Genomic DNA, 24,943 nt, shown 5'->3' with positions numbered 1-24,943 from the left:
AGGGACCTGTACGTTGCATAAAACTTACCATTAATGGTAACATTGCTCAACAGCCAATCAAAATCAAGTATTCCATGTTAGTTACCATTGATGGCAAGGTTACCATCAATGATATTAGTTTTATGTAACAGGACCAAGGTGTTGAGGTTTGATTATTTATACTCACGAGTCTGTTCTTGAGCATTTGTTTAAGGACCTCCATCTTGTGAGGGGCAATGGGGTTAGGGTCAACAAACTCATCCCTGAATTCAGCTGGCAGTGTCTTCAAGAATTTGGTGTCTCTGATCATGAAGAGGGCTGAATGAAATAAAAAATAAAAAAATGGAATGAACATTCATCATAAATGTCATCGCTGTCGTCATCATAGCAACAGCAGCAGCAGTAGAAACAACAAATACATCACTATCCTCATCTTCAAAATCATTCTCATTACCACCACCATAATCATCATCCTCACCATCATCATCCTCACCATCATCATCATCACCATCATCATCATCATCATCATCATCATCATCACCATCATCATCATTATCATCATCATCACATCATTCTCATCCCTATAATAATAATTATCTTCTTCATCATCATTATCATCAGCATCACCATTCTTCAACTCTGTACCAGACACTACAAATATAACTCATCCTAAACCTGGCCTAAAACCAAACCCGAACCCTACAATGTATATCTTTTACAAATAAAAAAGGGGCAAATCAATGGCAACAGAGCAAATGTCACGTCATCTTTAAAATCAAAATTCAAATAATATTCTAAATCCTTACAATTAGGGTTGTCTATCCTGTATGCTCCGTGGAGGATCTCCATCTCTGTTACTGAGAGACCATGTACCCAGCGGTATTCCCTTGACAGTGCCTCCGGTACATCCTGAGCTGTGGGTATCCAGCCACAACGCTCGCTGTGAGAGGAGAAGCAGACTCTGTGTTAATCCTGGGCTAATCCTGTAACCGATTGGATCGGGGGCTGATCTTTGGCTGATCAGGTGAAATCGGATAATAAATTCCGATCGCCAATCAATGAAAATGATCGGGAAAAAATTGGCACATTTTTTTTTTTTTTTAATGCCGAAAATGTGCAATATTTGTGCGAGGGGGTCGCTCCGATCTTACGATCCGATCAAAGCACCAACTTACAGGGTTAGGAGAATTGCTTACTTTGCAAACACACATTTAAAGAGTTTAAACGTAAAGCTCCACTGCACTACTTATACTACTTGCGCCCTCTATATAGCGAATAATGCCTAATCAGTGCCTGTTGGTCCCCCATGATCCTCTTTTTCTTATGATAATTGAGAGCTGATTTGATGAGATAACCCCTATCAGTGACCTTGCAGGGAGGTCTAAGCCCCTGGCCAAACTAGTACAGACGGGCTTTAATCCTGGGGAAATTGTTTTCATTACAAACAAACATCTAAAAAGTTTAAACTTAAAGGGATTCACACTGACAAGTTCGTTAACTAACAGCAAAAATATAGTAGAAGAAAATAAAACTAAGACAACAGATTTGAATATTTCTAAGTGGAAGAGGACGATAACTGATTTACAATCTGCTATCAAGTAAATAAAGATATATAATTCGATTTGATCTCATTTAAACATGTGATTAAGTGCTTTGTTATGAATATATATGTACTACGATGTTATCCATGATTTTATCTGAATAAAGATTTATTTCAACAACAACAAAACAGCAAAAATATCAGAATAAAAGGATCAGTCCACGTTTGAGGAAGTATGATAAGAAATACAAAAGTAATTAAATACATGTACATATTGGCAACTCTGTACTTTACCGTGTGTTGTACCTCTCCCATTTTGCATGTAACCTGTAACTACAGAGAATTTGACATTCAGCCATATTACATGTACATCTATTGAGCTGTAAGCTGCTATATATTAATGTATATGCAGTGTTCACAGTGTTGCAGTAATTTACCTTGTAAGATTGAGGAAGAAGGGCATGATGTTATCCTGGTAGCATCTGTCTATCTCTCCAAGGCATGTCCTCAGTGTTTCCTCTGAAGTTGTGTCTTTTGGAACACCCTGTAGTTTAATACAAAGGAATAGAAATAGATGCATCAATGACTAATACAAAGTGTATTTGCACAAAATTACACAGACCATCAGAGAAACATTCTGATGTTGAATAAACGGAAGTATATGAAAACAAATGCTGGCCTAATGATCACACAGTACACCCACATTTACATGGATGATATTGATATCACTGTACTACTGTCAATTCTGTGGTTGTCCATGCATAATTCTAAAGAGAAATGTTATGTGTGCATGTGTAGATACATAGAACATGTTTCTCGTGTCTCCTGGTATAAACTTGTATTGATCACAGGTACTGGTTTATCATATACAGGTTGTACATGTATATGTATAATAATTTATCAACTTTGTTTCACAGATTGTCATGCATTGAAATATATTGTTAATGACTGAAGAATAAAAACTTTACAGGGTTAATGAAAAATATTGGAATCTACTCCTTCCGGCTGAGAAAGCAAAAGCAAAAGCAAAAAAAAAAGTACCCTTGCGTGTGTTAAATTTACACAAACAATGTGCATTAGTACTGATACCAGAACCTGGTATTGCTAATTTTAAATGGCTCTTATTTTCGCAGCACACCCTTGACCCCCCCCCCCCTCAAGGATAAAATTAAAATAATTACCCCCTTCTAATTTCTGAGACAGACCCATTTAACATTGAGTGCTTTTGCATCACTTGGTCCAATATAAAAACCTTAATCATGACATTTAGCATCCAAGCCCAAGGACCAATCAATACTGTCATGCCTGTTACCCCATTATTGTTGATGCTGTTGCCATGACGCACATTTCATACCTTTGTGAGTGCAATGCACAGTACCTGTACGTAAATGAATACCGGTAGCTCTATTCTCAACCTTGTATTGTGCTAACAATATGTGTACATGTACATGTAAGAGCGAATGGCTGCACAGAGCTTTTGAAGGTACATGTGTATATACAAATTTATTGTACACGTATGTGTGTTGATGGTTTCTTTCATTTAGAGGTACATCTGTCACAAAACTCACAATTATGGCAGATCATAAAAAAACTAAATCATTAACACTTCACACATGTACATCATATACACTTTAGGTATTAGATAATATCAGATCTCACTGTATGATCTGTATCCCCATTACATGTATGTGTATACAGTAAACAACTACTCATACCCCTTGTAATTTATTTTATTTTATTTATTTATTTATTTATTTATTTATTTTATTTTTTTTGGGGGGGGGGGGTAGTTTTTCGTAACCCAAGAATGAAAGTAGACTGATCGAATAAGGTGGCTTTGAAAACTTTAAGATGTAAGCTTTAATATGTCACATTCTCAAGAAACGTAATATGGGATTGATCAATTTCTCACATTCACTTAAACATTACAAGACTTGGTAAGGGTTTGAATGATTTAGTAATTAACCATATAAAGTAATTTAAATTACCACACCCCCCTCCAATAACTTAAATTTTTTTTTTTTTAAAAGGAAAAGAAGCACATGCAGTGTTCTTAGAACACAAAATAAAGATGAATGGTCCAAATATTTTTATTTGAAAATACTAAAATGTTTAATATTAGCACCAAAGTTTGCGACAGTTCTGCAGAAACAATTGACCATGGAAAAGTTGAAAACGGTATGCCAACAGGATATCATGTACAATGTACCCTGTAGGGCCTGTACTCAATTAAATGTTCACCATCATAATGTTTTTACAGGTGATGTTTGAGTCCTTACACTCGATTACACCTTGTTAACAAGATTTGGAATTTCACTACCGGTAATACATTAAAAAAAAGCATTTGTGAGAGACTCATGACAAGCATTCATCTCACTGAAATATAATGCAGGGATGCCAGTTAGAATTGATAAGAGGGCCTGAAAATCACCTAAAATGAGCTAGTTTTTACACATAAAAAGCCTAAATTCAGGCTATTGCCTGAAAACTGGCATCCCTGATAATGTCCTCTATAAATGGGTGAATTTCTGTTTGGTCTACAAGTACAACCAGTTCATTGATCTACCTCTTTGCTTTTGTTACTTACAGGTATGAGATTATGAGTCATTTTTTATCTTTGTAAAAGTCTCCTTTTTCATTTAGCACTTTGCCAAATTCAAAGATTACAAACCATCCAAAATTCAGCAGCACGGCTAATTACACTACTAAGAAACATGATTCAATATTCCCTGTCTTAAGAAATTTACATTGGTTAATACCACTTACCAGTCCAGTCTCGCATCCAATTTATTAAAATATTGTTATTAGCTTATGAATGTTTTGATGAATTACTGTAGCTCCCTCTTATTTACACTGTAAATGAATTACTCACTGTATATAAACCAGTCAGATATTTTTCGATTATGTAAAAAAAAATCTATTTTTTCATTCCTCCTATTGTGACAGACACATGGAATAGCCTCCCAAACTCACTTAGAAACATTGACACAATAGATAAGTTAAGTCCACCACGAAAACATATTTATTCAATTGTTGTAAACAAGTAAAAGACACTCAGTACTCTATTTTTCTCTTTGCTTTTCTTTCTAAGTGCATACCGGTAGTACTTATTCATGTATAATGGTGCAATGTAAAAATGGATCATTATTATTCCCATATGGTCTACACACCCAGCTCGTCTACTATCCACATGGTCTAATAATAATTTTTGTCTATTTATCATATAGTGTAATGACCATTTGGTCTAATGACCATTTAGTATAATGGTCATTTGGTCTAATCTTCAATACATGTACAACATGTAAGTCGACTAACCATTTGGTCTTTTGCTCATTTAGTCTAATTTTCAGTCAGTCTAAATCCCTGTTTATCTAATGCCCATTCTGTCTACCATCCAACAAGGTCTATTAAAAATTTGATGATTATTTTCACGATTAAATGATTATTAGATTACTACAGGTAGTAGATGAACCGGTTGTAGACCAAACGACAATAAACCCATAGAAGGAGGCATTTAAGTAACACAGTCCTTAACATTTTAACCCCAATAATCCTGTCTTTGTAAGAGATCACCAGACTTACCCATCTTAAATCACAGTCCACCAGATGAATTCTCCTCTTTTCACACCAAGTTCTCAAGTCAGGAAAAACCTGGTAATGGAAAAGTTTAAAAATGAAACCACATAATATAATAATAATATTTGGTTCTTGTAATAATAATCTATATTATTAATACGCAAAATCGCCGCGGGGGGTCCAAAACGGGGCAAAACGGTTCCTCAAAAACGCCTTTCCCCGACCCCGCTCGCCTCCGCCGTGGCGCGGGAACGGTGGCACAATTCCACGAGGCCTGTCTCCCGTAACCCGCGTGCCACCTCGACCCCGCGATCGACGTCCATGCCGTTAAACGCGGTTTCGGGGTGCCGGGGAGGACGGGCGGACGAGAGCACGGCGGGCGTCGTGGATTGCGAGGAGGCGACGAACCCGCGAGAGCGAGTTGGCAAGGCGTGCACCCGCCCTCTGTCTAATTATCAAAGAGAGACGAAGAGACACACGATAGACGAGAATCCACTCGCGTCAACGGGTGTAGCAAGTCTCATTGTAAAGGCTGCGGCGTATCTTGAGTAAGGCCTCTTGCTATAGGATTTGCTTTGTAGCGTGTAAGAGAAATACACATCAACAGATGACTCACGCGGGTGAGGGGGTGTAAGAAATGCACGCTCTCACGGGTTGGGCTTACCCGTGTTATGCGTCTTTCTATAGGATATGCTTTGTAGGCCAGGCGCCCATAGTATACGTGTATTTCACGCTCACCGTCACACACGTACACACACTCGATTCGAGTCGTGGCGATTGCGACAATTGGCGCAAACCATGGACCTATTTTCGCGTAAAATCTTTACTCTGAAAATAATTATACAAATTCTGTGATCTATGCCAACATATTCATAGTCCAAGCTTCTGTTTTATTGGTCTTTTCATGAAAACTACCTCGAAATAACAACAATAATAACGCAAATAGATCTGTGATAGTACGCCTAACTAATCTGCGATTTATGCACACACACAGAGCAAACAGGATTTCAAATGCCTTCCAGCCCCCAACTCAGGCGGTTCATCACGGCGCTCAAGCCATCGTTTTACGCTGCGCCGCAGTTACTGCACTACACTGTATAGATTTGATTTCCGTATGTTTGATTTCGTTTAGCGTTGGTTATTTGAAACTTTTGAACTCCGAAAGACTGTAAATATGTTAAATAGACTCTTAATGTTGGATTTCTTTTCTACTGACCTGTTAATGAAAGCATGAGGGATAAACAAAAAAAATAAGGACTGCTCTGTAATTGGATGGTGGTGGAAATTATCACTCCCTCGATTTCGTTCAAATACTGGCCCTTCTATCACCCCCTCGGCTTTGCTTCGGGTGATAGAAGGACCGGTATGAACTCCACCTTGGAAATGATAATTTCATCCTCATGAGCAGTCAATATTTGTATATTTTCACTGAGACCTCTGGGACCTCTCTGAAGTTCTTTGTATCATCCATGCAAAATATCATTTTGTTGATAATTTTGTTTAATAGAACATTTAGTTTTAATAATGTATGTTAAGCCAAGTTAAACAATTATTGTTACTCATGTTTTGATTTGGGACAAGTTCTAATTAGAGATGAGTGAAAATATGAAAAATGAGAATGGGAGGATTGAGAACAGTATTCGTAAGAAACTGGACGGGAAATGGATAATGAGAATAAGGATATATATGGGAATGAATGAAAAACAATAATCATAAATAATGAAAGGGAAAACGAAAGTTAAAGCGTAAAATAGTTTGCATCAGTTTGTTTACAAATTACTTATTTAATTTTTTCTTTCAATCTTCAAGTTTTATTATATGTTACAAATAAAAAAAAACATTTCAAAATGATATATGAAACAGCAAACAAAAGGTTAATATTCTATCGAATTAAATATTAATAACAAGAGTAGAAAAAGAATAAAATGATAAAAAGTAGGCCTATACCAAGAGGGAAAATGAAATTGAAAATAAAAGGGGGAACAAAAATAGAAAAACAAACATGAAAATTTAAAAAATCGATAGCACATCATTAACAACCACCCACCCCCTAGAATCCCGTGGATTTTCCACGGGTCCTCCTAGTAATAATAATAATAGCCTAATAGTCCACTCCAAATTTTATTAAACCGAAACGGAAATTCTTTTTGCCCAATTTATCGTGAGCCCGGCAGCCACTGAGCAGCGCCAGATCGACGTTGCTCTATCCCTTATTGTTGAACGCCAAACAAGGTAGCAACAACTCCCATCTTTTAACGTCTTTTGGTATGACGCAGCTGGGGTTTGAACCCACGACCTCCCGGTTGTGAGGCGGACGCTCTACTGACTGAACCAACACTCCGGTATAGCACATATCACATTATATAACGTCTCTATGCGCTTCTAAAGAGCTTTGGAAATTATTATCCTAGCTTCAGCTCAGACAGCCGTTCTCAGCGCACAGTGCATTTCTAGGAATGATCCTACCATAGTATAAGATCAGAGCATGACAGGCAAAAAAGAAATGCATTCAGAAAATTACTGGAAAATTTCTCCTATAAATCCAAGAGACCATAGATAAATCATTTAAGACAGTTAGAAACATTAGCATGATTAGTAAGCATTGGTCTCTCTGTGCAACCATTTTGCCCGGGAATAGGCCTACCCCTTTTTTTACGAGCAAGAAAAATGTGTGTTTTCATGATGTTTCCAAAGATGTGGTGGTGTACGTGTTTATTGTATAGTACGCGGCACATCATCAAAATGGTTACGGCATACAGCTCACAAGCGCAATAACATGAAGGCAATGCAAAACAACACACACACACACCAAATCATGAAAGCCTTATTATAAAATTTATTTCGTGTCTCACACCTCCATGTTTCACTCCATTTCTTACCTCTTTCACGAGAACTTCTCGCTCTGCATGGAAATCCTTGAAGGTGGACGATACAAATATTCTGACCGTTTTCCATCCCGATCGTTTGACCACCAGCTTTCGTTTGTCGCCGTTCATTTTGCTGTCGACGGTTCCTTGCACCCGGTCCCACGTCTTTTGGACCATGTATTTGTAATCTGATGGGCCTGATGGTACGTCCAGCGATTTGGAAGAACCACAGCCCATAGTGTAGCACGCACTGTGGATAACACACACAGAAAGGATACACACACAAAAACAGGATTTAGTCTCAGAAAACTAGACCCCAAAGTCAAAGCAGTAATTTTTCTTTTCATGCTTTTTGTGACAATTAAATGGGACCCCCCCCCCCCACCAAACAAAGGGGCATAGAGTTGGTGGGGGGAGGTGGGCGAATGGGCACGATTTCACATAGAGCGGGGGGGGGGGCGGGTAGTTAATTTCAACTATTTCAACTTTTAAATGCGCGGGAAGCGAATTATAGAGATCGAGCTACCTAATAATATTATAGGAAAACGTTTTTAACTGCAGCTTTTATTGCAGTGCAATTATAGGTCTAATTTACTAAATAAACAAATTAAACATTACAAATATATTGATGATTCAGTCAATATTTTCTGGGAATCGTTGCTGCGGCCACTGAGCCCCTCATTAATTGGAAGGGGGAGCTATATAGGGCGGGGAGTATTTCGCACTTGCACCCGATCGCCTTCCGAACAAAGAAATACACAGACTCTCAATTATTGACCCCCCCCCCCCCCTCCACCCGCCCCGCCCCCCCCCTCCCATCCTCCAGGGGCGTCTTATGGCGCTCGTAAATGGCACTGTACCATATAAATCCCAACCGCTGCCACTGATCTTATCTCAGGATAAAAGGTCCTGCGATTAATGATTTAAACAAGCATTATTTGGCACAGTGATTCTAAGTTGTTGTAGGTCCTATGCCTATTAATGTTCATGAAGTTGGAATCCATGAACTTGCTCAAACAATGCACGGAGTGGTTTTAAACATGGGGATCATTTCTCGGGCAAAAATGTAACAAATTACATGTACCAACGTTTTAATCCTAATTCCATATTCCAAGCATCGCGTCTTGAAAAGTTGGAGGTTTTGATGGCAGATACGAGTTTCATATTTCATACACAATTTCCTCAATTTGTGAATCTCCCTCTAATTGACACGATCTGATTCGCATTCTCGAACATGCAGTAGATCTTGCTACACCTTGATACATATCTCAATACAAAGAAAATAATATACACGTATCTTATATTTGGAAACAGTCAATCAATTACGTTCACTACCTCAAGTTCAATATATGAAGAAGAAAAAATATGAACTTACGAGGCTTCTCCCACCCTAGTCTGTATCATCAACTCATGATCAGGAATGCATGAATGTTAAAATTCCAATGTCCTAATTGAAAAGTATTATCATCATTTATGATTATTGAATTGATATAGAAATGATAAATGAAATTACGACGGTTCCCAGCAATAGTTTGCAGCAATAATCATGACAATAGGCTCATAATTATAGACATGAATTAACCTAATTAAAATACAGTGTGTTATAAATTGGAAGAATCATCGAGCTTAATGCTGCATAAATATTTTTCTTTTCTTCAATTGTCGTTTGATGAATTTCTTAACTGATGACAATCGAGCTACACAATTTCAGCGTCAACAAATTTATGTATAATAAATATTATTCGAATCTACATAAATCATTTTAAAAAAGGTATTATCAAGTAAAGGTATATGTACGTTTAGGGGTAGCTTTAGTGGGCCTAGAATTATGACTTTATAAGTTTATTATATCTAACTGTTATGTACTATAAGACACAGTTGACTAGCAGACATGATTAGGCTGCCACTGCCCCCTCCTCCACCACCCCCACCCCCATTTGAAACAAATAAAACTTTCCAATTTTTAATTTGTTTATACATTTATACAAGGGTTGGCCTTTACCAAGGTTTGTTTCCTTTTTGGCCACTGTCTTCCTCACTTTTTATAATTCGTATTTTTATCTGTCGATCTCTTGAGGAGAAATAAATTTTGTTTAAATGTATTAAAGCACAGATTCAAATCTTAATTCAAAATTGTATTTATTATAATCGAAACAAATAGGAATATTCTCATTTTTTTAAACCATCAAGATTATTGTGTGACAAAGGTAATTGAGAGCGAAATAATGTCAAAATTACAATAAATAGAAAGGGCAAAAATTAACCAATTACCACATGCCTCTTCTGAAATATAATACAGGGATAGTAATAAATTACATGTCTCGTAATACTTAACAACTTATTTTGTTTTTTCCAGCTAGGAAAGGGAAAAAAGCACATGCATAGACATTTCAAGATAGGCCTATAAATACTACACTCCCTCCAGCTCCACCGATGGAACGGGTTCCGCCACATTCACACGATGAATATAAAATTAATGATTGATTGATAATAATTATTCATGCGCATGGTATGTCATGAATTTTGTTCAATGCTATAGCTGGCCCACACAAATAATATTAAAGGGCTAGCGTAATATTGCCTCCGATGTCAGCTAGTCCACCCAAATCGTGCCCATTCCTGCATGCCAACACACATGATTATACACACGGGTCAAAATAAGTTAGGAAATATATCTCTCAATGATTATATAATTATATTCTGGTGCAAATGGTGCCAAAATGTACACAAATTATTACTCACCGTCTATTAAGCTGTGCTTCACTGTGGCGCCGATTAATATGATACCACTCGTAAGTAGAGGCCTATACGTTTTATATCCGGGAAATGCTGTAAATTGTATATAGTAATGTGGTGTAGTCCAATGTCTTTCATCGATCTGACCCAAACCACTGGTGTTTAATGGTCTCTCAATGGACGGACTTTGCAGTGAACAGCATTTGACTATTTACAAAGCATTGACATGCCTCCATTGTAAAATTATGCGCGGGCGGGCGGGGGTTCTCAATGAAAAGCGTCGGTCGTTTCCCGAGCGACGAGTGGAACGGTGATTTTGTTTGTGGGTTGTGCTGCGTAGTTTCGTTTTGCAGACGTTTAAAGGAAATATTACATGGCCGCCCTAAAAAATAGAAATGTTGTCGTCGACATGTTTTCGCCAAATCAAGTGAATTTGTAATGTGAAATTAGTTCTGACAATTCACGGAAATGTTGTATTTATTTCAATTTAAATACGTTTGGCGCTATATAGTCATATTGACAGCTCAGTGGGTCGTACGTAGTATCAATTTTCGATGTATCCTTTTTTCTTCTTTAAAAGTCAATAAATGATCAGGTACGATGAAATAAGTTTATTCAGTACTACCTTAATTAGGATAAAGTTAGCATAACTGCTGGTTAAAACAAACTCTTGTCTTTTTACTGATCATTGGAAAGAAGTACACTCTGAGTTTGAAAGGAAAGTGAGAAATATGTCTGCTTGCAATACATTACGTATGAACAAAGATATTTCATCTCGTTTCTATTAAAGGTAAAGACCAGTATTGGAACCCCCCCCCCCCCCCCCCCAATTTCAAAAAATGAAATGGAAGCTCTCATTACCAATCATTTGAAAGAATATGTTTTGATTAATACATGATGATAAAAACTTTGCTGGGAAACCGCCTACTAATTGATATATTTGGTAAATTATTATATCTATTTGACTGTGAGAGATATAGGGTAGTCCCATATACATCTTTCTGTGTATAGTGCTTGTAACTTTACGAAGAATGGGCCAAATTTCTTATCATTTTGATGATTCCAGAACCTTGCAGATGCTAGATGCTAGATGATCAACCTTTTCTGATCCGATTCCACAACGTTTCTTTCACAATGCAATCGCATGACCATAACTGGTCTTTAGCTTTAAATACTATCTCATTCTTCATTAGATAGCTCCCATACAAAGCGAAATGGCAATAACACTTGTGCCTTATTTATAAATATATATATGTATGCCTTACAACAAATTTGTAGTATTTTGGTACTTTCTAAATAAATCTTTAAAAAATCAAATTAAGCAGAAATATTAATAACAACAAGAGTACCATAAACAACAATAACAACAATAATAACAATGGTAATAGCAATAATAATAATAATAGTATGAACAAACCCTTCCTGTAAAGCACGTTTCACATAGCATCTCTTCCAAAAAAACTTTGGAAATTTAAGAAAGCCAAATGGTTTATATTAGTTGGTATGACTTCAAATCTAATTTATAATTTTATGTTTATTATTATCCCATTTAGTTTAAATGTGCATTTGTTGAAAGAAAAGGGGCATCGATCAGATTTTGATAGGGGCATTTATTGGAGGTGAAAGGGGGGCTTTTATAAAAAGGGGGAAGTGGCTCTTATTAAAATGACAAAAGGCACATGTTGAAATAAACGGGTCATTTATCGGAGACGAACGGGGGTTATTATGAGAAGGGGCAGGGGCGCTTGTAAGAAGGAAAAGGGCATTTAATAGTTAGGAAAAGGGGTACGTGTCAAAATAAAAGGGCGGTTATTAGTGGTGAAAAGGGACAGCCATCAGGAATGAAAAGAGCACCTATCAGGAGGGGAAGGGGCGCTCACCTTGTACAAATAAAACGAGTATTCCTTAGATTGAATAGGGCAATAATCGGAGGTGAAGGGGGCACTTATTTGAATTGAAAAGGAGTAACTTCTAGTATATGTGAAAAGGGTCATTTACCAGAGATGGCAATTATGAGAATAAAAAGGGCACATGTGAAAATATAAGATGTGCTTATTCTAGTAAAAGAAAGGAAGTTATTAAAAGGGGAAGGGGCGCTTTCACAGATGAATAGGGGCACTTGTCAAAGTCAAAGGGGCATTTTCCCTATCTAAAAGGGGGCACTTTTGGGGAACATGGAAGAGTGTGAGGGCACTGTGGCCCCTGCCCCCACCCCCTCGGTAGCGCCGCCTCTGCTGCTGCTACTGCTACTACTACTACTACTACTACTACTACTACTACTACTAATGCTGCTACTACTAGTAGTACTACTACAGTCGTGTAGTTGAAAACAGATAAAATAAAGATATTAGATAATGCAGCAGTCGATCTGTGTACCACACGCTACAACATTCCATTCATGCTTTAGAGCTAACTCGAGCTAACAAGGAAAAACCTGACACCGTGTACAAAAAATGATACACAAACGTCTATACGTCTCTAGTTCCGGCAAGATTGAGGATGAGGACCTCAAGCTGAATTGCCAGAGGCTTGCCTAAAATGGCAACAACTAATTAAGCTTAATATGTGTACAACCATTGTGTACTTATAATTGCTCTTAACACCTTGCACGTAATACGATAATGTTTTTTGTTTAGTCCTTGGAAAAAACAATAGTTGATCAAAGCGATTACGAATTAAATTATCATTTAAAAAACTTTATGACATCACCCACTGAGTTTTAGTTTACATCAAGACTCAAGAGACAATAGGCCTACGTTCTTACTATACTAGCTTAATTTTTAAATAGTTAAGTAATTGAAATCTAGACGTTTCGATGACAGTCCTAAAGGCGATAGGGGACAGCCCTGGGCCTCGATGCCCCCCCCCCCCCCCATTCTGCGAAAAGAAATCAGAAATGGGGAAGGAAATAAAGGGTGAGATAAAGAGAGAGGGAGAGAGACATAGACAGAGAGAGAGAGAGAGAGAGAGAAAGAAAGAGAAATATAGATAGATAGAGAGAGAGAGAGCGAGAGACAGAGAGAGAGAGAGAGAGAGAGAGACACAGATACAGATGGGAAGAGCAAAATTGTACCCACCTTCTATAGGCCATAGCTACCCCCCCCCCCCCTGCCCTACGATTGGTCCCCACGCTACACACACCCCCCATTCGTCACTATATATAGATTTTAATCAAAATCTTGCTAGAATAGAACCTAACATAATCGCAGCCTTTTCATCCCAAGTGAGAGAAATGGCATTGTGAAATGAAAGAACTACCATGTGCACAATACTCATTACGTAATCAATCGATATAGGTCTGTTTGATCTAGGCCTTCGTCTGTACAGTTCTCCTCGACGGCAGCCACTGCTATTTGCTTTTCACCGTTTCCACAACACACCCCCGGGGGAAAGAGTTCTGGTAAAAGAATCATGTAACAAGATGATGACCATCGGTGGAGGTGCTACTTCAGGAGTTGTCTGGGCAACGGGATATCATTAAAACTACTATTGAGCAGCCATACAAGGATCATTATTTGGAGTTAAACGCATCATACCGAAGTGAATGAAACACAAAGCTGTATATGCTGGGTACTAAAAGAAATTTGGCAGACATTGCACTCTGAACATCAAAATTCTGACGAAATAAATCTGGAATTCTCAATGGAAATTGAGAAGGTACAAAAAGTGTGAAAAACTTTGAAGGACAATTGCTCATATAGCAACACATTACATCTCAAGTGGGAGCCAAAATGTAAGTACACATTTGCTTGTCGTTAAAGTCACTTAGAATGGGCCTAGTTGTACCAGGGTTAGTCCAATTATTGAAAGGGACAGTCGGTCAATTCCAAGTTAAATACATTTTCTTATGGGTTACCATGTAGGCCTGTGAAGGGAAAATGGACATATAAATCATCTGAGTATCATTATTTTCGCATCCAAGCTATAATAGGGCTATATCAATTTGGCACAATTATTAACAGATATACCAAAATCTTGTGATGCAGTAGGCATGTGGGTAAGAGTATGGTAAGAGACAATTTCACTTAGTAATAATTCTAACTAAGTCAATTCATGACGATCGGGAAAAGTACTTTTACATCTAGAATAAAACAGATAATAACATGATTAATTTAAGAAGAAAAATCAATCCGGGGCACAGTGTGCGTATATGGATTCATGTGGAGGGGGGGGGGGGGGTAGTATTTGTGAACGAAGGGCGAGGATACAGCTCTGTTTGCAATGTCATCTTTTCTTTACGTTGTGTCTTTTTATCCCTTTGTGTTTGTATTTCCTCCAATATCATTAAAGGTTTTACTATTTACATATTTTATTTTGATATTTAAAAAAATAAAAATAAACGAAGAGTGTGTCAAAAGAAAAGACGTATTCGTATTCATAACGGATACATAAATCAAAATGTTTATATAAACATTTTTTTTCCCTTTCAGTTTCAACGAACGACTAGCTGATTTCTTAATCAGCCATGGGATGTTGCAGCAGCGGCCCTAAGAATACTGGTGCAAACAATTTTTATGAAGACGGCGACGTACCAACGCCACAAGCTGAAGAAGAAAAGCCGCCGAGTCCCCCGCCACCAATGCGAAGCGCATCTAGGGCGAATTTATTCCACAGTGACGGGGACGAAGTCAAAGAGAACACTTCCTGTTGGGGAACTTCATCAAAACCCAAACCCACAAAACCTTCGAAAAGAACTACCACTGAGGCAAAGAAGAAGGGTACCACCAAGGTAACCAAGAGTGCCAAGAATACAAGGAGGCCGGATGCAAGGGAGGAACAGGACGGCGGGAATCAGCGTGGCAACCAAAGATTAAATCAGGTTGCACCCGATGCAATGTCGTTCTACCAAGACCCGAGAAGAATCGAGAATGCCTCGAGTCGGAAGAAGACTACGCAGAGAGCCCCGAACGAGGCCTCGTACGACACGAAGTCGGTGTCTTCAGCAGAATCGGAAGATGACGGGAAGGCCAGACGGAAAAAGAGCACGTCATGCTTTGCAGGCTTTTCTCGCAAGCAGACAGTAGCGAGTAATTTCCACAACCAATGATACTCTAAATCTGCCTTGATGAATTAGGCGCAGGGAAGCGATGACTCACCCAGTAGAAAGAAGGTCCTGGGTTCGAAACCAGGTACACACGCCAAGTAAGTAGGGACTTTTAGATTTGCGTCGACTGATACGTGTGACGTCCATTCAAGGCAGTGTATTAAAGGGACGTCGATCGTAGCGATCCACATATTGTCTTCGTGCGAATCTAAAAGTCCCTACTGATTAAGAGCTCTGTACCAGTGGCCTTTTGTTAGGCAGACATTCTCAATTAGTCCCACGCATAGGATGTCAAACCTTTTCTTTCCTCATTGGTACGTCCTTACAGAAGACATGAAAAGATATCGTTTTTGTTTAACCCACACAAAATGCAGCTTGTATGAAAATAAATGGTTGTTGATTCCTCGGGATAAACATGCTAGACATTTGAATAAGTACTCCTTGACCAAGAGCTGTGATAATTCTTTGATGAAATCAAATGAATATCATTTATACTGAAGCAGTTGCGGATAGGGGATTTGGACCGAGGGAGGGGGGGGGGGGCGGGGGGGGGCAAAACTGTCATTACCCGTTTTCAGGAAATATTTTGTAAGATCTGGGGTACAAACCAAGTCCTGTAATCCCGCTCGCAATATATTATTTATTGATATATTAATGCCAATAAGCAGATGAACACTCATCATCGGAAAGAAAAGGATCCGATTAAAATACGGAAACAATCTAAGTGAAATATTCCAGCAAAATATGTATACACTAATTACACATGTACAGGAGATGATATTTTATGTGCGCATTGGCATATAATAATAATAATAAACATGAATAATTGAATTTTGAGTAAACATGAACAGATGATAAGTATCGGTATTTGCATGTATATCGTAGAGTCTGACAGAAATGGAGAAAAATACAATCACCAAAGAAACTGCGAAAAAAGAGGAATAAGGGGAGATATGATAAATTAAAATCCTCGGGTCCGTTAGAAATTAAATAAAAACACTACAACTCATTAATTATGATAATTGACTGTAGTGGTGGACTTTTCGTTGATTTATTCCACAAAACTCTAGACAATTCAAAGTTTTATATCAAAGTTCACACTTTATATAATTACGCCAAAGCGAATAATAAAATGAAAGGAGTATTTTTCTTTTGTAGTAAAGCTAATATGCTAATAAGAGGAACTACAGTATGAATTGTTAATTTTTACTGTTTTATTTTTGACAATTCTGCTTTTGTACAGTAATGATTCGGCCTATTTGGGTTATAGTGCGGTGCGTTATAATAGCATGAGAATTAGTGTTTGAATTTGACACATATTTTCCAGTGTTTTAAAATCTTTTTCCCCCTTCAAATCAACAATGTAAAAGTGTCAATGCATTGCCTTTCTCTTGTATATATGTTTTAATTTGCCAATATCTCATTTGCCTTTCGAATATCTATCCAGTAAAACATGTTATTTTTAATCTCCCTGCATAATATGCTTGGACAACTGTGCCAAATGGAAAAGCTAAAAAGGAGATTAGACAAATGTGAGTAATGAATGTATACGCATTTTGCTTGATGTCTCGAGAAGTGATAAACACGTTAAGCAAACTACCATTGTGTGCCCATCAAATAACAAATCGTTAATATAAAGATTATTTGATAATCTGCGTTGTAAAAGCAATAAAATCTAGGGTATTAGTATTTATTAAATAACAAAATATGTTAGTTTGAATGGTCTTACTTTTAATCAAACAGCTCCTTTCCAAAATATGACGTTAAATAATTATGTAAACATTTGTATTGGTTTAATTATAACAAACAAGAATCAATAACTTGTGTAATTCGGATGTACGTTATGCAGGCTTATACTATGTATATATTTATCTTTGCATGCATGTTATCTTCATGTTCCTTCATTCCATGGTAGTAAATTGCCTTGAAATAAATAAGGGCATGAATTTGCGTCTTTGTTGTAAATACGATTAAATACCGTTATTTCGTCTGTTATCGAGTCTGAGCGTCAAAAGGGTAATTAATGGTGTATCTACAGGGGAGGGGGTCAGATACAACTCTTATCAACAAGGTACATATAGGGAAGATGGAGTGGGAGAGAGAAGAAAAGGGGGTAGGGAGAGAGGGAGAGAGAGAGAGAGGGAGAGAGAGAGAGGGAGAGAGAGAGGGGGAGAGAGGTGGATCTAGGAAGAGGGAGGGAGGGAGAGAGAGAGAGAGAGAGAGATAAAGAAAGAACAGCTATTGATCTCTCTATGTGTTTGTGTCACGAGAGTTGCCAATGACCTCAGAATAGTATTATGTATATTTTATAAAGAACGTCTCTATATTGTTAAGCACATTGAATCATGCGAACGTGACCATTCCTGCCGAGAGGCACATAGTTTATCGGTATCTTTGATATTTGTTGAGAATCAGATTATTAAAGTTTAGTGATTACTTTTCGATAGTGCGTTCACACTTAGACCCGTCAACGGAAAGCCGTCCTTCTTCTTACGTGAGAACAGAGCAATTAAGGAATACAGGTAAGGGTTTAGCGTCGAGTTGATGGGTAAGATAAAGACAACGGCCCAAGCATAAAGAGAGACCGGTAGCTCTGTGGCACCGGTCTGTGACAGAATCCCCATGATAATGACGGGCATCCAACAGCAGAAATCAGTACCGACGATCAGCGCCATTTTGGTGGTCATGCGAATCTCTCGCTTCATACGCTCCGTTCCAGCGATCTTCGCCGACCTTCGAACTTGGACAAAGATGGCTATGTAGCAAATGAAGATTAGGATGAGAAGAATGAAGTTGACACCCAGAAAGAGAGCGATGGAATACAGCCAGTTAGGACGCTGCTCAGGTTCCTCCTCGGGGATGAACTGGTATACGTCTGACTCATGGACGTAGCGGATGCGTCCTTTCTGCTCGGTGAAGGTGTTGAAAGGGAGACCCAGACAAACGTCGGACAAGCCATAGATCTCAGAATCGTACAGTCCAATCATGATTGGTGCCAAACTTAGGATGAAGGTCAGGGTCCAGACGAGCCCAACGCCAATCCGCCCCGACCGAGAGCGGAAACGCACCGTCCCAAAAGGAAATGTAATACAGATAAAACGGTCGATTGTAATGAGTGCAAGCAGGAAAACCGAGCTCTCGCTGGAGAGAAGAGCCACAAACCCAGCAAACCGGCAAAGTTGGGACTCCCGCCAGATGGGTGCCGAAAGGAAGTACCTCTCGCCATAGTAAATGTCCACCGAGGCGATCGTCACCATATACACACCCATTAGGAAATCAGCGAAGGCTAGGTTGGTGATGAAGAGCCTTTGAACGCTGTTTCGGTTGTGCTGTTCCTCTCTGAAACGGACGAAAATGACAACGAAATTTCCCAAGAGAGCTCCGAATCCAGTGATCCACATTGCTACTCTAAGAATGTTGTTATGGGTAAGACTGGAGCAGGAATCGAGCGGTGTTGGGGTGATGACTGAACACGTGATGTTCTTGAAGAGGCAGCATAAACGGTAGTCATCGGTAGACCTGTAATTAGCAGAAAATTGAAGACGTTTTTTAACGATTACGCATCGATAAAGATTTGATCATCACAATAACGTGAATTACGTCACCTTTATCTGAAAGGGGGAAAGCGACCGTGACCAAAAGAACATCACTGCGACCTTCTGGTCTCTTCTCCCTGTATGAAGGGGATTCACAAGTGTACCATCACACCGGGGTCCCCATGTCTACTCTTTTACAAAAAGTGCACTGCGTCTGTAACCTGGATAAGTTGCGACTTTGCTATAAACGGGACACGTCCTGTCCTAGGGACAGAGTGCTCTCCATTATGATTCACCTACATCAGAAGGGAGGACCACATTTACATACCTGACGTCTGACGTCCTACACATCCACAAAGGGCTTTATTGGAACCCACGAACTTAGGTACGAAAGTCACCTTGATAAACAGAACAATATTGTCTTAATTAGCTAAACATTAGTCTCATCATTATTAATACTACTCTTCCTCAGGACCGTGCAAGTATTATCACCGAAAACATTCATTTGCCCGGTACCCATTTAATACACCTGAATTGAGATGGACGAACGTGGGTAAAAAAAACTTTGTCCAAAGGTGTAATCACTAAGCAGTGACCGAACCAAGGACTTCTCGCACGACAGTCAAGAACCTTTACCACTATCTCACAGTGCTCCCAACTTGATGTAAATAAAACTTTACAATATCGATCATTAATAAGTTGTCGTTATATTTCGTTACATACACGAAACTTTCAAACAACTGTGATTCATTATCGTCATCTACTTACAATTTCTCCAAGGATGGTAACCCATTAAATGTGTCGAGGTGAAGTTGCTCAATCTTCAGCCCAACAAGGTGACTGATGGAAAATAAATCGGTTAAAAGGAAGTTAATGTCTTTTAATGAAACAATTATTTCGCAATACTTTATCGCATTGACAGCAGTTAAAACTCTAGGGGAACAAACGTTAACACGGCTGTTAAATGTATTTTAGGCGAGAATGATTCACGTTTTCACAAACCTTATCAAATATCCCGACCATAAGTACAAACATCTTTTTTTGGAAGAAAAAAACATCACCTAAATAACTACTTGCCTAGGTTTATCCCCAGGCTGGCGTAGATTCGACAGCAACAAGGTCAATCAATATGTTAGATCAAAGAATAGTATAATACTAATAGTCACATTTGTATAATACAGTGCAATTCTAAACGTTTTTAAGAGCTTAACGTTGACATTATTTGTAATCCGGGCGTTTGATTTTTCAATAATTAAAATGGGTTACACTTACAGTTTGCGAAGTCGAGTCATATTGTCGAATGATCCTCTTTCTATTAATCTTATCGGATTAAAACTGAGATTCCTGATGAGATAAATCATGTAATAGATGACACTGATTTATTATACAAGTATATTATCATCTTGTGTAAAAGAATTACAGTCGACCGTTCTATTATGTACATAATACGACTTACTCGTTAACATTTCGGTTCATGATCCTTTTTCCAATGCATTCACTATTTTAAGAAATATTTGTATTTCAAGGGTTCGTGAAATTAAATTGATTACACATTATCATACTACACTAATATTAGTAATTTTCTTCTTCGTGTAATCTATTTCCCACTTCTTTAGAACATTTCAAACCTAACTTAAACATTATTTTTTGGGGAAATTCTGACTTTACTATACTAGTCCACAACGTATACTTACAGTTCTTCCACGGTATTCAAATCCTTCAATGCGCTACGGCTTCCCCTTTCCAGTTTGTTTTCAAAAAGCTTTCTGTACGTTGAAAACAAATTATACAGTAGCTGGGAATCCGTTTTCGAAGTACAATTTTAAATTCAAACGCGGATTTTATTTTTTATTTTTTTATTTTTAAAAAATCAGACATTTTAAAATAATTTATGAAAATAATGTTCATATTATATTTATTCTTGGGAACTTACAAAAACAAGCTATGCTTTTCAGTAGGTTCCTGTTTCATTTCATAATTTTGATCTTACTTTGTCAACTATGTTCTTTATTGTGCAAACAATTGTTATATGAAATGAAATCAAAATCAATCAATCAATCAATGTATTGCACATTACTAAAACAATTTGTTTGCATTTGTTCAAACTCAAAGCCGATCCATTAGAATGACAAATTTTCCTCAGGGAGATTGACGACACAAAAAAAACATTTTCATTATTTCTTATTAATAACAAGTATATATCCTTGCCTATTCCTATCCCCCCAAAAAAATTCCTTGTCCATGTTTACCTCAACTTGCCCCTATTAAAAACGCTTTGTGCTGCCGCTGGATAAATCCAAATCATATACGGCCAGGTAATGTCGGTCTTGTTTCGGTCTGGTTGATGTGACCACTGTATTACCCCACAGCTCTTCCTGAATTTCTTTTCCCGTTCAAGCACTGCTCTACCAACACCCTTCATTCTGTCTCTGCCTCTCTGCATCTCTCTCCCTTTCTACCCCCCTCTCCCAATCTCTCTCTCTCTCCGCTTCTCTCTTTCTTTGGACCTTGTTTTTCTCCTCAAAAATATCATGGAGAAAGTCATGGAGTTACTGTTCCATTAATTCAAACTTGTAATAAATGGGAATGTGTCTAGAGCAAAAAAACTTACAATATCTTCAAAGATTTCAGTCCTCTGAATACACCAGGTTCGATATAGGCAATTTCATTTTCTTCCAGCCACCTGTTTAGTGAAAGAAACGGATATCATTTGGAGGTCTATTTCCATTAGCTTTAGGAAGGGTCACGGTCAAAGTAACTCCTCCGTAGCTCGTTTAAATGAAAATTAAGGACTACAACATCAAAAAATAAAAGAACTTTAAAAACTTCCATTTCTTATTACCGTGGGTACAAAGCTACAAGCTCTGCAATTCAACATTCTCAACGATTTGATCTCTTAATTTTGGCTTTTCCGAATTCACAAAGTTTCAAAAGTCAGAAAGTCCCCTTTGTATGAGAGGTCACCCGAAACGTTGGTAGGCATTTTCTTTTCCTGTCAAGTCGTTAACATATTCTGGATTGACCTTAGCACCATTCTTTTGCAGAATGTGATATATCATCTGTTACAAATAGAAATGCATGTTCTCTGTGCTATTTATGAGCCTCGTAATTCTAGAAATATCTACCTCTCGAATTTTCTGCTGTTGGTAGGTTAACAAATATATATATATATATATATTTAGATGTTGGTGCGGCGTTACAAAGCCTAATCTCAGTTACTTTTGTAATTTTCTTTTGTCGTTTGAATCTGTTGAACATGGCATTGCACGAAGGAAAAACAAATTAGTCATCCATGCTGCCAAGTAGGCAAGCATTTGAATATTATAAAGGGTCAGTAGGAATGAGAGGTCATGTTATATATTTCTTTCATTTGGCCAGGTGCCTGCTCTTTGTAGTAACTTTCTATTCTAATGAGCATTGTTTATCTCTGGTTGTCTCTTGTAATCTTTTGTAATCTCTTAATACCAGCAATCGACAACTAGTCGTCTGCTGATTGTTGTTGTTTTATGTTAGTAGACTTGTGTACATTCTACGTTATTTATATTTGATTAAATGATCAATCATAATTGATGCTGATACTATGTGATGTTCAATTTAAAATAAAAACGATTAATAAACATGAAATACACACAAAAAACCTCCTTCGTCACAGTAACTCCCAAACGAAAGGTTTTGTTGTTTTCTTTTAATAACAGAGAAGCGGAGACAGTCATGCACACGTACAATTATTGGTACAATTGAAAAGAAACAAAACACCCATAAAGACAACTAAGATTAGAAGACTAATTCAAAACATTAACTTACAAGTCAACCAGGTTGTGAAGTCCTGCAAAGTTATTAGACTTGAGTTCAGTTAGTTTATTGGTCTTCATGTTTCTGAAACGAAGTATAAAAAGCAGTATTATGTGACTTTATGTCATATCTATAATGCACATGCGCTATCATGATCATTTTTTTCTTGTGCGAATTAGTTATCTTTTACTGAAAAGAGGGTTCAATTGGTGTATTTTAACGATGTTTCTAAATAAAATCTTTCGAAATTCAAAGATGGACAAAATGAGATCAATAACTAAAGGACTAAGGGCGTGTGGCATTTTGTGCATGTCGTTTCTTTTATTTCCTCCTTCTCTTTATTTCTGTTAGCTTTTCTACAGAAGAGAGGGGGAGGGGGCATCCCCGAACAGGTTCGGAATGTTTAGCATATAAGGAACATTATGCCCAATAAAGCAACGGATATGACTGCATGATAAATGTTTTTTTAATAATTTTCTTAAAAACTTGTTCCACAGAGGTCACGAGAAATATACAATAACTACTTTCTTAAAACTTTTTGGCTTCCACTCATCGGAGGCAATCGCAAGAGCGAACAGATAGCTGAAACCGGGCAATATAAACGGAAGCTAAAGGAACGAAATGCGCGGAAAAAAACAAAACGGGATCTGATTGTGTTCGTTGTTATCCTTCGTTATTGTGTAGCACCAACCTTCTCTAAGTCTTTACTTATTACTTTAATAAACTTACATGGTTTTAAGTCCGCTGCTATTTGTAAACACTCCGGTATCCATTTCAGATATGTTACAGCCGCTTAGGGTGCTGTGATAGGAAGAATTGGGAAAGACTGATTGGTGGATTGAAAAAGTAGGTTACAAGTCTACACCAAGAATGGGAATATAATAGTTATAAAGATAGTATGCACTTCACAGCAGTGGCGGATCCACGGAGCGATTTTTCAAATTTTCGAGGGCCCCAACAAAAATTAGTGCTCACTTCCCCCCTCCCCTGAGTGAATTATCGGCCGGCGCGATTTTCTAATTTCAACACACTTAATTTTAAATTGATTTCAAATTTGGCCCCCACCCCCCAAGAAATCCTGGATCCGAGCCTGCTTCACAGGATGATATAACGAAGATGTTACATGCATTAGATAACACATTATTTTAAAGGTTTGAAACACAAACAAACGATAGTTTCTCAAATTAAAAGAGTATGCGAGACGGGTAATTAGATGATTGGTTCCCTAGTACCTAAATACTCACAGACTCGAAAGTACCTCCATCTGAGCAAATGCACCTCTCCTTAGCTGAGCGATAGGATTATTCTTCAACACCCTGTTCGAAAAAAAAAAAAAAAACGCCTAAAGAGTACACATTAAGTAAAACCGGAATGAATTGGATAATCCCTGAACTGAAATGCACACGATCATTAAAAATCACCCTTTAAAATGATTCCATTCCCTGGAGTACAGAGCAAATTTTCATTTCACGTGGTTGCCCCTTTTCAGATCCAAGAAGTGCCCCCTTTCACCTCTGATATTAAAGTGCCCCTTCACCTCTGATAATTGGCCAAATTCAATTATCTAGAGCCTATTCCTACATTTAGGGCTACCAAATAAAATCAAAGTCTCATATGGGAATTTCTTGAATGAAGGGTGATTTGCTATTCCCCAGGTAGAGTCGGAGAGCGGAGACATCAGTCGAATGGAACAACCTTTAAATTGTTGTCCCACGAAACTGATATTTTGCTAGCAACTTTAATAGCACGTGTACTAGCAATTGGCTTGGAATCAAATCCCCTTTTAACCATTGAAACAACTATATCCAACTTGGAGAAACTATTGTCTTTCACTCATGCATTAAAACTAAACAGTTCTTACATGGAATAATAA

At 37.8% G+C, this 24,943-nt stretch overlaps 3 protein-coding genes across 3 annotated transcripts in view; 1 reads left to right on the top strand and 2 right to left on the bottom strand.

The window, feature by feature from the left end:
* LOC752994 (telomerase protein component 1) overlaps positions 1–10,868 on the bottom strand; it is a 31,841-nt gene extending 20,973 nt beyond the window's left edge. Inside the window, exons 1-6 of the mRNA XM_030996268.1 lie at positions 10,705–10,868; positions 7,975–8,212; positions 5,102–5,170; positions 1,957–2,063; positions 786–919; positions 167–297 (exon numbers count right to left, since the gene is read on the bottom strand). Coding sequence (XP_030852128.1) covers positions 167–297; positions 786–919; positions 1,957–2,063; positions 5,102–5,170; positions 7,975–8,199 — 666 coding nt within the window. The 5' untranslated portion in view covers positions 8,200–8,212; positions 10,705–10,868. The remainder of the gene's footprint in view (positions 1–166; positions 298–785; positions 920–1,956; positions 2,064–5,101; positions 5,171–7,974; positions 8,213–10,704) is intronic.
* Positions 10,869–13,963: 3,095 nt separating this feature from the next.
* On the top strand, positions 13,964–15,859 carry LOC100891073. Its single transcript, XM_003729893.3, has 2 exons — positions 13,964–14,431; positions 15,129–15,859. The coding sequence occupies exon 2, from the start codon at positions 15,164–15,166 to the stop codon at positions 15,743–15,745; it is 582 nt and encodes a 193-aa protein (XP_003729941.2). The 5' UTR covers positions 13,964–14,431; positions 15,129–15,163; the 3' UTR covers positions 15,746–15,859.
* A 2,105-nt stretch (positions 15,860–17,964) lies between these two features.
* Positions 17,965–19,531, bottom strand: LOC105438535 (G-protein coupled receptor GRL101-like). Its single transcript, XM_030996871.1, has one exon. It carries the CDS (start codon positions 19,141–19,143, stop codon positions 18,169–18,171), a length of 975 nt encoding a protein of 324 aa, XP_030852731.1. The 5' UTR covers positions 19,144–19,531; the 3' UTR covers positions 17,965–18,168.
* Positions 19,532–24,943: the final 5,412 nt, after the last annotated feature.

This window comes from Strongylocentrotus purpuratus, unplaced genomic scaffold (genome assembly GCF_000002235.5).
Source record: "Strongylocentrotus purpuratus isolate Spur 01 unplaced genomic scaffold, Spur_5.0 spur5_scaffold_3, whole genome shotgun sequence".
NCBI lineage: Eukaryota > Metazoa > Echinodermata > Echinoidea > Camarodonta > Strongylocentrotidae > Strongylocentrotus > Strongylocentrotus purpuratus.
This window is presented reverse-complemented; position numbering and strand designations above follow the sequence as displayed.

Bases quoted from the DNA above. Each gene is read 5' to 3' on its own strand.
- LOC100891073 (XM_003729893.3), top strand. From the start codon at position 15,164: ATGGGATGTTGCAGCAGCGGCCCTAAGAATACTGGTGCAAACAATTTT.
- LOC105438535 (XM_030996871.1), bottom strand. From the start codon at position 19,143: ATGTGGATCACTGGATTCGGAGCTCTCTTGGGAAATTTCGTTGTCATT.